Raw genomic sequence first — 13,930 nt, 5'->3', positions numbered from 1 at the left:
TTCAGAGTAAAACCAGATTATCCCACACCAATCAGCGCAAGAAACATCTTTATCCATTTGCACTCAGCAGATTCTCAGACGAACTACAGCATTAGAACATTGAAGTACCTCTCCCCCGTACAGCACAAAGGTCGAGAGCAGATTTCTTGCCTTGTGGAGCCAATTTGTCAAGATGTATGTATTGATAACACTAAAGAAAAATAAATGAAGCATTACATTCTGATGTCAGGTGTACAAGTGCAGTAGTGGATTACGCTGAGGAGAGTAACATTATCTATAAAAGTTAAGTGGTATACAGGTTATCCCAGAGTGACTATAATACAGAGAAACTTTATGTCAAAGTAAGTATTTACAGAGATACTGTCACAGCAGAGGACAGGAAGCTAGTCTCACAGAAGTAGTTCAATAAAGAGCAAGTGAGTGGACAAAGACAAAGGCTTTGACTTTATATAATAAAATACCAAGTGCATTCTTTTAAGTGAATGAGTCTTGGAGACTACGGTCCTAGATTTTAGGAAGCCATCTAAAGGCCAGGTGTACAGTTCTGCTGCATGGCAAGGGTTACTTGGACTACCAAGATTTTTACATCTGTTGTAAACTCACAAATCACAGCAATTCTAGTATTGCTTCTTACTGCAGGGTCAAAACTAAAGCTCTTGAATAAGCCTCCTATAAATGCCAAAGATAGGCTTTTGTGTATCAGACATTCCAGCACAATTCAGATGTTGCTCCTCTACTTCTGTGCTGTACATCTGGGATTAGAACCCAGCCCAAAACACTTTAAACACAATTATCCTTATCTGCTCAAATGTTCTTGGCCAGAGTTATTATCCAGCTTTTCCTTGTCAATGCAACTTTAATCACATCCGATGTCTTTAAGTAGCCACATTATTTTAGTTAGTTTGGCTTTTTTCCAAGTCTTATTTTAAGCTGGTTGTGAAGGAAGGTTATTAATGGTGACTATTTAATGTATTTCTTGAAAAGAGAAATAACTAGACATATTTGAGGGGGAGCACGTGTGGCTGAGTGCTCAAAATACCATTAAAAATATTTTCAAATCCATTTTTCAACTAAGAGCAGTTGCTATAACCTACTATTTACCAGCACTTTTCAAGCCAGCATACCCAGAAGCATTCAATCCTGCCAACTCTCAGCTTCCTCAGCTATCTACCTAAAGAGAAAGGATAAAAGCACAACCAGAGTCTCTCCAGTGCATAACTTCAAGGAACACGATCCCTCACAGTAAAGGAATCTCATTCAAAATGGCTTGCAGTATTTAGACTCCAATACGCAGGACAAAACCGTAGGAGGAAGGCTCATGATTTTCATGCAGCTGCTTCGAGGGTGCTGTATCTTGAGCCATCAACTTGACTACTGGGCTGGGCTCAAGACAGCAGCACACTGTAGAGTAAATATGAGCAGCTTCCCTTTCCACTTTAAGATTTATTTACTGTAATGTACATTACTTTCAGTGGAATGATACTGCTCATGTTTTGGCAGGATGGGAAAAATTCCACTTTGGGTTTTTTTTATTATATAAGGTAGATAATGCAGAAAGTTGAAACAATTTCTACAAGGAGTTAATCTGTGATATTGTAAAATCAAAGTACTACTTTATTAAGTGAGTTATTTTACACAATATGAACATCAATATAATTACAATTGTAAAAAATTTTTTATAACAAGTATGGACTGATTTTTCAGGATTTCCAAATAGGGCACAACTGTACATTTACACAGAATTGTCTTTGCGTGAAGCCCAAGAGGGAACAGCATAAAAATATGAATGTTTCTGTAGCCCCTTCATTTTTGCTGATCAACAGTTTTAGAAAAGCAGCTGCAGGTTTGTTATGTAAGGTCTGACAGTAGAAGAGTCAATAGGTGTCATGACTTCACCTATAAAAAACAAGAACAACTCAGTTAAGCTGAACCGTTACACAATGCTGCTTATCTCTGTGTGAATGAAATACCATAATACTGCTTTTTACCTCATTTCAGCCTTTTATTATAGCCACTTTCAGTTACAGACTAACAGGGCTACTGGGAAATCTCTTCTACAGTTAACACAGAAGTATTGTATTTAAATGCAGATAAATCTGCATTCACCTGCAGAGCTTCAGGAACAAAAAGGCTCAATTGTTGGAAATCTACGCAATGACTGTCTCCATTACATGTTCTATAGCAACACGCAGATTGTATTTACATATTTTGTTCAAAGCAAAACTAACATTTCAAAGTAAGAACTAAATAATGAAGTACTCCTACAACACTAAGAATGACTATTTGAAATAACAGTCATCCCTTTTTAAACAACCTCTGTGCCACAGCCGTTTCACCCATGTAAGTACCAGCTTGCTTCTTACTTCTCCTTTTAACAGTTCAAGGGTGTAACTTTAACCTACAGTAATTTTCATATTAAAAGAAATGAAGCAATTTTTAAGTCCCAGTTGGTGGTGGTAAAAAAACTAATTCAGACAATCAATTAAAAATTAAGGTAATGACCTGTAGACAACTTTACGCCTGAACATCAGCCAATTCTGGAGGAAGTGGAGTCTTAGGATGCTTGCTTTCAAAGTGCTGTTTGAAGGTCTTGGGGTCCGGCATTTGAGTCTGATCAAAGAGAGACATCAAACTTTATGCACAATACAAGTATTAAATAATACTACAAAAACTATTCTCCACTATGTTTTATTTTCTTCTCCCTGAAGCAAACTGTCTCCTCAATGACACTGCTCTATTGACAAGCATGACTAATTTAGCTGCAGGATAGAACAGAGTATTTAACCTTCTCTTTTCAGAGTGTTTTTAAGGACTGTCACACTGCTTTGGCATGCTCATCAATGGTGTAATTCTTGCTTCCCTGCATATCTTACACTTCACATGCTGGTTTGGTGGAAAGCCCACCTCATTATCTTTTTTTAAAACACCTTAAAGATCAATGTTTATCCTTTCCAAAATCAAATCTTAATGAAAGCTATTTGTTTATCAATAGGCCAAAGAGTTGTATGGTGTGAATAGATTCTCTACTTGGCATAAACCACCTCAGACCTTTGCTACAACACAGTTGCAGGCAAAAAATTATTGATGCTGCAGCCTGATTTCACAACAAGAGGAGCTGGTTACAAGTACTTAAGTGAGCAACCCTTAATCTGGAATCTTATTTAAGACATTTAAAGTGACAAATCTATTCTGGGAATGATCATTTAAATGAAAATGGCAAGGTTATCCTTCAGCTCCAAAAGCAGCACATTTAGAAAAACCAGCCAGAAGGACATGTACAATTTGATTAGCATTTGCATTTCTATTCTCTTGTCAAGTAAGTCATTCTAGCAAAAGCTACTGTGTATCAAACTTACACTAAAGCTTTTGGCAACACTGCTTTTCCTCTCTACATCATCAGTAATAAGAAATTTTAAGATGGGCCAACTCCATTTGGAGATTAAAGAGCTCGCACTTTACATATTTTGTATCTCACACTAACAGCACATGCAGACCACTGCAAGACAAAAGGCAAAATAATTACCCACACCAGATCTGTACATGCCATCTCAGATTTTCTCCTATCTCAGTTATCAGTACAGCAATCTGTAACCAAGTCACATAACAGATGCAAATGCTCCTTATAGCAACAAGCTCAAGTATTTTAGATTCCACTATACAATCTTCTAAAAATTCGGCTCTGGGCTGGAAGACAGACTTCCCTACAATACTATTTTGAGTTCAGTTCCTCTTACCCTACAGACAGTGCAGGTATATATCAAGGCAGCCTTGGCTGCAGCCTTCTGATCATGTCCTTGCTTCTTTTTTTGCTCAGCTTGTTTTTTGGCATTTTTCTGCTGCGACTGAATCTTCTGCTGTCCACGAGCCATGTCTACAAACAAAAAGAAGACACTTAGTCTACAAACATGAGAAACTACTGCTGCTTTCTGACTCAGGAGCTGCAACCATGAGCACAATGCAGTCATGTGCTCTGTGCACAAGGCCTACAACTCCCATAACTCAAACACAACAGACATCTGTTGTTCACTATGTAAAGACTCTGAGTTTAGTGCCATTTTTAAAATACATACCAGAATTATTAGGCCATTCTAAGGTTTCTTCTTCTACAAAGATTCAAGCTCTACTTTTGAAAGTGTTTTCAATAGTCAGAATGATTAAAAGTTCCCTTTGCATTTAATAGAAACCTATTCTCTATTTCAAAGGTACAGAAAAATTCAGGGGTTTTGTTGTTGGTTGTTGGTTTTTTTTCTTAACGCTTAAGACTCAACCTTTATTTCTGGAATTTGAAACAAGTGTCAAGAAAGGCAAATCAAAGCATTACCCAAGGTGTAGTAGTGACTTCTAGTGTACGTGTTTGTGAGCTGCTTTGGACTTGGGAACACCAAGAACAATAGGTCACCCCTCTTTACTGAAGGCTATTTTTACAGGTGGCCATTGTTTTTCATTTCCAATCAACTCTACATGCATATGTGTTTCTTGAAAAGGTATTAAAATTGCTCCCACCAGAAGCCATTAACACAGGACCATAAAGAAAGAAAATGTTATTGCCATATGCCATTACAGTGTCCACCAGAAGAAGAAATGAAATACATGAGTTGTATTTCAGGGAGCACCAGGACCTTGCATTTCACAATAGCGATGGTCCACCTGCATCCAACCCACCTCCAGAGCAGGCACCAGGCACGATTTGGGCACACCAACAGAGCACCATTCAGACTGTGGTTATATAAGCTGGCAGCCCAATTTCTGCTATTGTCTTTCTCTCAGTCCCTCAACGGCCCATGCACAATCCAGTTGTACAGCTCTCTCAGCACAGCACTGACTGCCCAAGCACAGGACAGCCAGTGAAGTCCATTGTTCTCAGGACAACTCGTGAAATCTGGTGTTCCCAGGAGGAGGGCTGCTTGGTCACTGCCCCTCTGCATAACCCGGGCACTTGCTCCGAGTTTGGCAGGTGTGGAACAGACTCAGTGTGTGGCTACAGCAGGCCTGTCATGCAGTCCTTCCCTCCAAGGCCTCCACCGCGAGACGGGCTTACCCCGTGACTGACCTCTAGCAAACATGTGTGAAAAGCCCTCAAAACCACCATGAAAATGGAGTTCCTATGAAACATCAACAATACATGAAAGTTCTCTGGTATTGTGGGAACTTCTGGACATGTAGCATCATGATGCCTAATAGCAAAATGATGGTCCTGAGACTCAACAGCTCTTGTGGGTTGAGAGGCACCACTCCAGCCACTGCCCAGTTCTTTCACGGTATCAAACACCACCGTGAAAGCCACTGCAGAAGTATTACAGTACATCTTCAGTGTTCCCTCCATCAGTTTCTCTAAAGAATTTATAAGTCCATATGGCTAGCAAAACTGAATACAAATGCCATTAAGCATTTAGAAGTACATGTGGCACTCAATAGTTTCCATAAGATACAACACTGAATGTTAGGAAGAATAAAAATACCTGTCTATGTTTCACTGCACACTACAGCTACTCTGAACATCCCAGCCAGGGCCTCACACTGTTTATGTACAGCATGGCTGAACCAGAACACTGAATTCCCATTTAAAATAAAAAGAAAAAAGAAGAAATATTGCCAATAGCTTTGCATACACTAGAAGGAACTGTAGGTTTTATTTTGCTTCTACTTTACCGGCATTACAGCAATCCTCCAGAAGTCAGAGGGGTCCCAACAGAAAACACTCATATAACAAAAAAGAATTCTTTTCCCAAAGTGTTTACATATTACTTTGTATTTTAGTGCCTTGATAAGTAGTATATTGCAACAGCCAACCACACTGAGCTTTTGCATGTACTTGGCAACTGCTGGTTTTAGTTAAGTCACAGACAAGAAAATATGACCAAAAGCATCTGCTCAAAAGTATCAGCCACCATACTATGCCCGAGACCAAAAATCCAAGAGTTTAAATACTACAAGTTACATTAACACAGCTGACACAGAGTGTTTCTGAAACGCAAAGAAAATTAAGATTTAGATTATCGTTACTATAAGAAAGGGACAAGAAACAATCCCAAAACTCACTTAAAAGAATGATGAGTTCATTACAAGGCTAAATCGGTATTTCAATTGCTCAATGCAGGTAAGTGTTGTTTTCCTTATCAGGCACACCCTCAGAGTCCAGCAGACCGGCCTGCTGTCTCCAAATAAAGAACGCATGAGCACGTAGGACACCAACAAACGGAAAATAATCTGATGCCAAATGGTAACATGATTTTTTCGCTGCCAAGTCACAGCAGCAGCACCAGCGCGGGCAGTGCCGGGCAGCGAGGCTGAAACCCGCAGCCCGGCGCTGCCCCACACCGGGCCACCTCGCTGTAAGTAACCAGTGCCCAAGCGGAGCTTCAAGCCCTAACACAGGACACCGACAGCTGCTTCCGCTGTCACTTCCAGAGACGAACAGCGGCGAGAGGCACCGCTCGAGGCCTCCCTGGTGCTGCCGCAGGGCTCGGGCGGCCCCTCCACCAGGGACGGCCCGGCCCGGCCTGCGCCGCGCAGGGACCAGGGGCGGCCGCGGCTGCCGGGCGGGCCCGGCGGGGCAGGGGCGGCCGCGGCCCCTCCACGTGCCCCGCGGGAGGGAAGCGGCCGCGGAAGGAAGGACGGACGGAGGCCGCGGCCGAGAAGTCTCGGCCCGCGCCCCGCTGCCGGGCCGCTCCGTTCCGCCAGGCCGGGCCCGCTCCCCCGCGCCGCGCTCCGCTCCTCCCCCGCCCCACGGCGCTGCTCACCCGAGCGGAATCCGGGCTGGGCGGACCTGGAGCGGCTGTAGGAGCTCCGCGGCCGCGCCGCCGCCGCCGCCGCTGCTCGGAAGGAGAACGAGGAGGGGGAGGAGGCAGCGGCGCCGCTCCGCGCGCGCGCGCAGACCCGCCCCCGCGCCGCGCGGCCCCGGCCAATGGCGGCGCGCGCGCGTTACATAACGGCGGCGCGCGGGGCGGGGGGGCGGGGAGGGGCGCGCGGGGCGGGGGGGCGGGGAGGGGCGCGCGGGGGCCCAGGGGCCGGGGAGGTCTGGGGGGGTCCCGGGGGGGCGGGCACAGGCTCGGGGCTCCCCGCCCAGCAGCCGGGAGGGGGGCCTGCGGATGCCGGGCCTGGCCGTGGGACCCTCGGGCTCCTGCTGGGGTGGCCTCGAGCAGGCCGCGCTGCGAGGGCTCTGGCGCTGGGGCGCACCGGGACAGCGATGGCTGTGCCGCAGCGGAGACCAGCCGGGACAGGCCGCCCTGCCCGGAGCCCCGGGTAGCTCCGTGCGCCCCAGCGCCTGGGGGATGCGGCATCGCCGCTCTCGGAGCGCCGCCGATTCCCGGCAGGCCCAGCTCCCATCCCGGCCACATTCCTGTGTGCTTAGAGTACAGGCGCTGCCTAAAAATAGTGCTGCTCGTCCGCAGTGGGATCCAGATAAACGGCTCAGGAGAGGCAGTAAGGAAGGGGCTGCAGATGAGAACAGGCAGGAATGCCAGAGAGGATGAGATCGTGTTCTGGCTGCAGTTCACACAGGAGGCCCAGCGTAGGCCTGGAGGGGTAAATAAGTTGAAAGCAGAAGGAAATGGCCTGAGATGAGAAGAATTTTCTCCCAAGTTGAAAGTGGGCTAGATCTGGTTTGAACACTTTTGGAAAGGACCACAGAGAAGGTTTACAGGCTGTATCCAAAACGCAAGGGAGTTCAAAGGTATTAGCTTGCATGTATAGATATAGGCAGGCCCTGTAAGGAAGCATAAAGAGAGGTCTTTATTTTCTATTGACATCTTCATGTATGTCAGAGGAAGGCTGAATGTCTGTGAAAAGTGAAATAGAGGCAGCACCTCTGACTAGAGATAACATTCTGCAACCAGCTGAGTAATTTTAAGTTCAAAATTAGCCTGGCATCTCAAACATTTCTGTGTTTGGGGCAAAAAAAGGCAAACATAGTATGCTTACTAGAGGAATTACAAGGTGTTGGCTTGGTGTTTTGCACGGTTTAGACTGGATGATTGTAATGTTATGATCCGACAGAGCAAAATGCTAGAAAAAAAGAATCCCTAAAGCAGTAAAGTGAATGTTTTGGGACATCATTATGAGTCATACCCAGAGCATGACAGCAGTTACAAGGGAGTCATGTAGCAGATTTCTGACATTTCAGTCACTGGAAGTAGGTCTGGATGTGACATCTATGACAGTCAAACAAACCTGTGATAAACCCCAAATTTCCTAACATTGTCCTAAAAAAGTTATTTTCCTGACATTCCTGTTTGAAACAATGTCTTCCATGTTAAACTCATAGCACTGAAAATGTTTATACCTAGGCAGTTCACACTGCATTAAAATGATCTTGTTGGTAGGTTCTGAACTTTATGGAAATAGTCAACTATAAAAACACTCAAAGTGCATGTGTGCATGTGTTTGTAGGGCAGGTGGGAGACGGGGGCATTTTTTGTCTTCTGCTTCCAAGCAGGTGGCTTTCAGAATGAAGTCTCAGTTTCATCAGGGAGAAGATTGACAAGTGAAAAAGTAGCTGCTTTCCTGGATGATGGTATTTTTGGAGGACTGCTTGCATCAGATGTGGAACCAGAGATGGCTTTCAAGGGTTGTGTCCCTGTGCTATGGCACTGTTATATATCTGGCTGGATGAGAATTACAAATAAAGCAGATTGCCTGAGTGCACACTGAGCTCTGGCTGATCTTGGACTCTCTTCTGTGTTTGGGAGAACAGAAAACCTCTTTGTGGGACAGGGCACTGCAGCCATCCCTCTGGCTGCTCTGTCTTCTGTCCCTTTGTGCTGCAGATTCTGGTCACAGCATTGGTCCCTGTATTGCCCAAATCATGGCTCTGCAATTTACATGGTTCCAAAGAGACTGCTAGGAAACAGAAACCCAGGGTGAAAGAATACGAGTCCCCATAGCTGAGATTTCTACTTTGAACATAGTAAGGAAAACTTCCCTTTCACTCTAAAAGATTTTTCAAAATTTATTAACTGCATGAAACTTACTTGTCACAGCAAAGGGGATATTTCCATGCACGTGTGCAGGTTAGCCAAGAGACACGGGGTAAATGTGGTGAGCTGTTGGAGAGGTTAGACCAGTATGTGCAGTGGATGCTTTGCATAACTCTGACAAAATGAACCCGTGGTAACTGCAGTTTATCTGGCTTATGGACTTCCTTTGCTTTGTGTTGCTCCTACATGAGGTGAAACAAGCCAGAGTGTATGAATGAAAGTATCAATAGAAGTTAAAATGTAAAATAAATGCAAGCTTTAGACTGAATTGTTGTGTCTTAAAATTACCAGAAATACACTGCAGTGCTTTTCTGTGTGCTTTTTATTTAATTGTTGTTTCTTTATTTATGATCAACTTCTAAACCCCACAGATAATACCAAGTATTCTGCACTAAAATAAAGTGAAAATCAAGAATACCTCGTGGTAGTTAAGGGTAGATCAAATGCAAGGAGTTTATTATCCCCAAGCCAAGCCTTACAAAATTGTTTCAGTGGTTGCAATTCACTGAATTATGTAGCAGCATCCTATACATAGAAAACACAGCTTCTCAGGGATATGGATAAGACATTTCACCTCTTATGAAGGCTCTCAAAATAGAATAAATTAAAAAAAAAGTTATTATCTTCTTGATGAGAAACAAGGCTCCAATTTAAGCCCAAGGATGAATGCAATGAACAATGTGATCAAAAAAACCAAAATGCCAGTCTGCTGAGGAGAAAAGCAGCTAAGGAAAGTGACAGAATCAATGCTGTAAGGCAGAATTATTTTTTAGTTTGTTTTTTTTAACAGTCTTGACTGTTTTTCTCCTGTCTCTTTGAATTCTAGCTCTCCATCTTTTTCTGTGCCTGCACAGAGGTGCAATTTCTGTAATTAGATCAAAATACCCATTCTGCTCAACAGCGACTTCTTGACACTTGGATTTTGTTGCAGGTCAGTTTGAGCTGTCTCACCTCAGTGTGACTGAAGTCCCCAGCACAGTGACATTACACGTGTTATTAAACCCATTTTGAAAGTAATTGTGAGGTGCAGGGCAAGCTTGCTCACAACAGCATAGGTGGGGCTGCATCTCCCTTCTGAATCAGCTGCTGTGCATCTGCCAGGTCCTCCCACTGCCATTCCTTACCACACACTGCAGTGTCTTTTCCCTGCTCATTTGCCTGTGCACTCACTATTGACCCAGTGTCACATTAATCAAACAACATCTCACTGGCTAAATGCTGTCTTGTGGCCGAGGGCTGTCCTTGGGCACTCACTCGCTGGGAGTAACATGCTGGTACTGTGTGCCTGCCTATTGAGTGTTTTCATTTGGTGCCCCACCATGACCCCTTGTCATGTATGAAGAAGTGAAGGGAAGGGAAGGGAAGGAGGCATGCCCTGGGCCCTCAAGTGACAGTGATCTTCTTGCTAGATTTTGTGGATGGGGACCAATGTTGACACAAACACAGAACAGCAGATTGTTTCTGCAGTTGAAAGACCCAGGCTTTGAAGCCAATACACTTTGAAAGGACATTCAAGGTTGATGGGATGATAGATCAGTCAGCATCACTGAATATCAGGGAGGGGATGACAAGTTGCAGGCAGAACCCCAGCTAAGCTGGAATCATGGTAGTTAGTACTGTTTGATAGAAACATGCTGCAGCAGTGCCTATCCTAGCTCAGGGCCTGGCAAGGTAGTGTTTTGCTCATTTGCGCTTTCTCTGCCCTCCCCAATGTGTTAACATAAAGTTCTTTTCCTTGTAAAAGCATTTTTCACAGCCACAGCTCCAGCTTTCATACATCCAGTTCATGCCTCCCTGACACAGCATTAACTCCTGTCCCTCCTCTGACCCACAATTGCTGTGTGCTACTTTTCTTCAGCTGGGACATGAGCACCTCATGGGCTTGCCCAGTATTGCTATTGTGGCAAATTCAAAAAAAGAGTGAGATCTTAAGACACATATTTAGTTCACAGATTCAAGAGATTGATAGCTCTGCATTGGTATGAAATGATACCAAATCACAATACATATATACTGCAGAGACAAATATTTTAAGGTGTGCTCTCGTAAGCCTCTTTCTGCATGGTACTGTAGAGTGAGGTTTGCTGTAGTGCACAGTATGCTGATCCACAAGGTCTAAAAATGGAAAAAGAAGGGAAGAAAATGGAGGAGTGAACCAAACGAGAAGGAAAGCTATAGACCATGCTGTGTTTTGGAAGGAAGCTGTCACAGCAATGCAGCTCTCTTGGCAGGGCACCTCAAGCTTGTGGTACACTTCCAATCCTACATTAGCTTTGAAGGACCAGCCCCATTAGCAGCAATGCAACATCTTTTCCTGGTTTGTCTGCTGCCTTTCTGAGCAACTTCTTTATTTCAGGGACACCCGATGAATGTCATCCTCCAGAACAAGGAGAACCTTAGGCCATGTGCACCACGTTGCCAGCCTCCCTGTGTTCCTCGCTGTACTCCTGCTTCCATCAGTAGACTCCAGAAGCACACAAACAAGAGGGTCATCATCCTTTCTAGCAGGACAGTGCCCCCTTTTTGCACTCACATTGAGCTGGCAGTGTGTCAGGTGCCCAGATATTTGTTAACATTTTCCAGAATTTGACATAACTGTTGCTTTTACCTGCCCTCTGCCATAAGCTCAGGCTCTTGTGCAACAACGCAGACTGTGGAAATACTTTTGCCACCAAACCTTAAATTAGGACAAACCTAAGGAAGAGTGCCCCAAAGCTGACGGTAGATTGTGGTGGTATGTTAGTTTGCTTTTGCTGGCACAGAGACTACACTAATTGTCCTTTCTGTCTTGGTTTGTTGTTTCTTTTTTCTTCCCATAGCTCCTGATCCTTTCTGGCAAGCATGGACTGAGCTGCTTCAGTGAGCATTCCTCTCCACTGAAAGGACAAAAAATGTACAAAGGAGGATGCAACATGGAGCTGCCCACATCCTCTGAGAGCTTGAGGAAAAGGCTCATGAAGAATGACAGAGATAGAGGCAGTCAGAAGCATGGAGATGCAGTTTGTAAAAGGCTGGCAAGGCATATGCACCTCCTGGAGAGCATGGGCAAAGAATGTCTTGTGATCTCTTAGTATTTTACAGTTTCTCCTCTTTTAAATCCATTTTGTTCAAAGTAAGTTTTGATAAAAACAACAATGTGCAAATGCCTTTCTCAGCATGCCACAACTTTTTTGACCAACCCACACAGACGAACTGGAGACCTTGAGAACATATGCTTCCGTTCTATATAAACAGTTTAAAATAGATTTTAGCTTTGCACAGCATTACGTACAGTTACTATTTTTAGATGAACTCCAAATAATCATTCCCTTTTTTGCGTGTGCCCTCCATTCATGCTTTTGAGTCTTGTACATGTTCAATTCTCTGGCTTATCATGAAAACAAATATATCTGTACATTTTTAATTAATTCAGAATACCAAGATTTCCCTCCTTTCCACCAATAAAATACATATATGAAGAATGAAATAAATTCACAAGTGTCACATGCACATTAGAACTTGCAGTAATTGTGATTAAAACCTCTCACAAACATGCCAACATTGTTGACAACTGGCCTCTAGTTTTGAGGAGAGAAATGCATCCCTCAGCCTGCGCTTCTGAGTGGCTGCACATCCCAGAGATGCCTCTGTGTGGAGGTGGCTCAAAGCATCCACCCTTTCTGCTGGCTTCCTTCCTCAGCCCACCTGCAACACTCCAGTCTCATACTAGAAATATTTTGGTAGCTTCTTATTGTACCTTGTGGAAGGGGCAGTTACTTCTTATCCACATTCTCTCCATCTGTCTCTCAGTTATCCATGTGCCATTCTAGAGCTGGTAAGGACAGGGTGGAAGGCTCTTTCTGCTGTCCAAACAGCATGTAAAATCTTACTGGGCAAGGAAGGAAAAGGCCAAAGGTGCATCTCAGAACTACACACCCCAGAATGGGCACAGAGAGTACATAGGAAAGGGCTCTGCAGCTGCAGGATGTTCCCCATGGAATGAAAGCAGCCTTGGACATTCAAAAGTGCCACACACACACACACTGCTGGTTTTCCCAGGTCTGCAGTGCTGGCTCAGTCCCAGCAGTCTGCTGCTTCAGGAAGAGATCAGCGAGAAACATCTGCTGGATTTCAACTTTTCTCCTTTTCAGATGCCCTGTTATGCTCACTCTGAAGTCACTGCATGACTTAAAGGCAGGAATCCAAAGAGCCTGCTGCAAATGGAGCTGTGGGGATTGCTCTGATTGTCAGTGTTTCCTGCCAGCTGCTGACAGCGCTTGGAACATGATAAGGTCTAGCTCACAAACACTGGTGGATAAATAGGACGTGGCAAGAGAAATCAGGAGAATTTGGTTTGCACTAGGCCACTGGACCCCATTGCTTTCTGCAAAAGATCCCAGAGTGCTGCAGCAGAGCAATGTGCTATGCCAGGCAGAGCAGAGCAGAAAACACATTCCTGCAAGGAGCCAAAAATGCCAAAAGACGGCAGCTATGTAAAGGTAAAAGACTTTACTTACAGGGCAGTGAGAAGAAATGTCTGTGCTGATTGTCAGAATTACAGCAGCTGAGTTACCATGGATATACAGTCATGTCTCAGTAGATGCTCATAAGTTTACTCTTAAGACAGATTGCCATAGGAAAATCCTTTTTCTGGTATGTGGCTGGTGTCTGAGCAGTACAGGCAGAGTGCTGCTTTTTCATTCTGTCTTTTAGCCTGGCTTTTGCTTAGAAATTGTGGTAGAAAACCAAGGAGGATGAATTAATGATTCTGTGAAAATATTCAGTGCACATCTCTGATCAGGAAAGACAGAACAGCACTTAAAGGAGAACCCCAAGAGCTGGTTGTGAGGTAACATTAGGTATAGACTTTGCACATTAGTACTTAATAGGCTAAAAACCATAAAGCTCTAATTTAAACTACCTGATTAAAAAAACAGACTCATTTTAATGTGACTGCTTGTCTGTGAAGATAATTT

General features: G+C 44.1%; 1 protein-coding gene across 2 annotated transcripts; it reads right to left on the bottom strand.

Annotated features, from left to right (window-relative positions):
• Positions 1-1,591: 1,591 nt before the first annotated feature.
• On the bottom strand, positions 1,592-6,851 carry ZNF706 (zinc finger protein 706). Of its 2 annotated transcripts, none has more exons than XM_071554065.1 (4): positions 6,741-6,851; positions 3,735-3,871; positions 2,503-2,610; positions 1,592-1,896 (listed from the first exon to the last, which is right to left on the bottom strand). In XM_071554065.1, exons 2-3 carry the CDS (start codon positions 3,867-3,869, stop codon positions 2,515-2,517), a joined length of 231 nt encoding a protein of 76 aa, XP_071410166.1. In that variant the 5' UTR covers positions 3,870-3,871; positions 6,741-6,851; the 3' UTR covers positions 1,592-1,896; positions 2,503-2,514. The 2 variants fall into 2 exon arrangements, with proteins under 2 accessions (XP_071410166.1, XP_071410167.1); XM_071554066.1 differs by having other exon boundaries at positions 6,767-6,830.
• Positions 6,852-13,930: the final 7,079 nt, after the last annotated feature.

Source organism: Pithys albifrons, chromosome 4, assembly GCF_047495875.1.
Source record: "Pithys albifrons albifrons isolate INPA30051 chromosome 4, PitAlb_v1, whole genome shotgun sequence".
Lineage (NCBI taxonomy): Eukaryota > Metazoa > Chordata > Aves > Passeriformes > Thamnophilidae > Pithys > Pithys albifrons.
The sequence above is the reverse complement of the archived record's forward strand: the minus strand, read 5'-3'. Positions and strand labels throughout refer to the sequence as shown.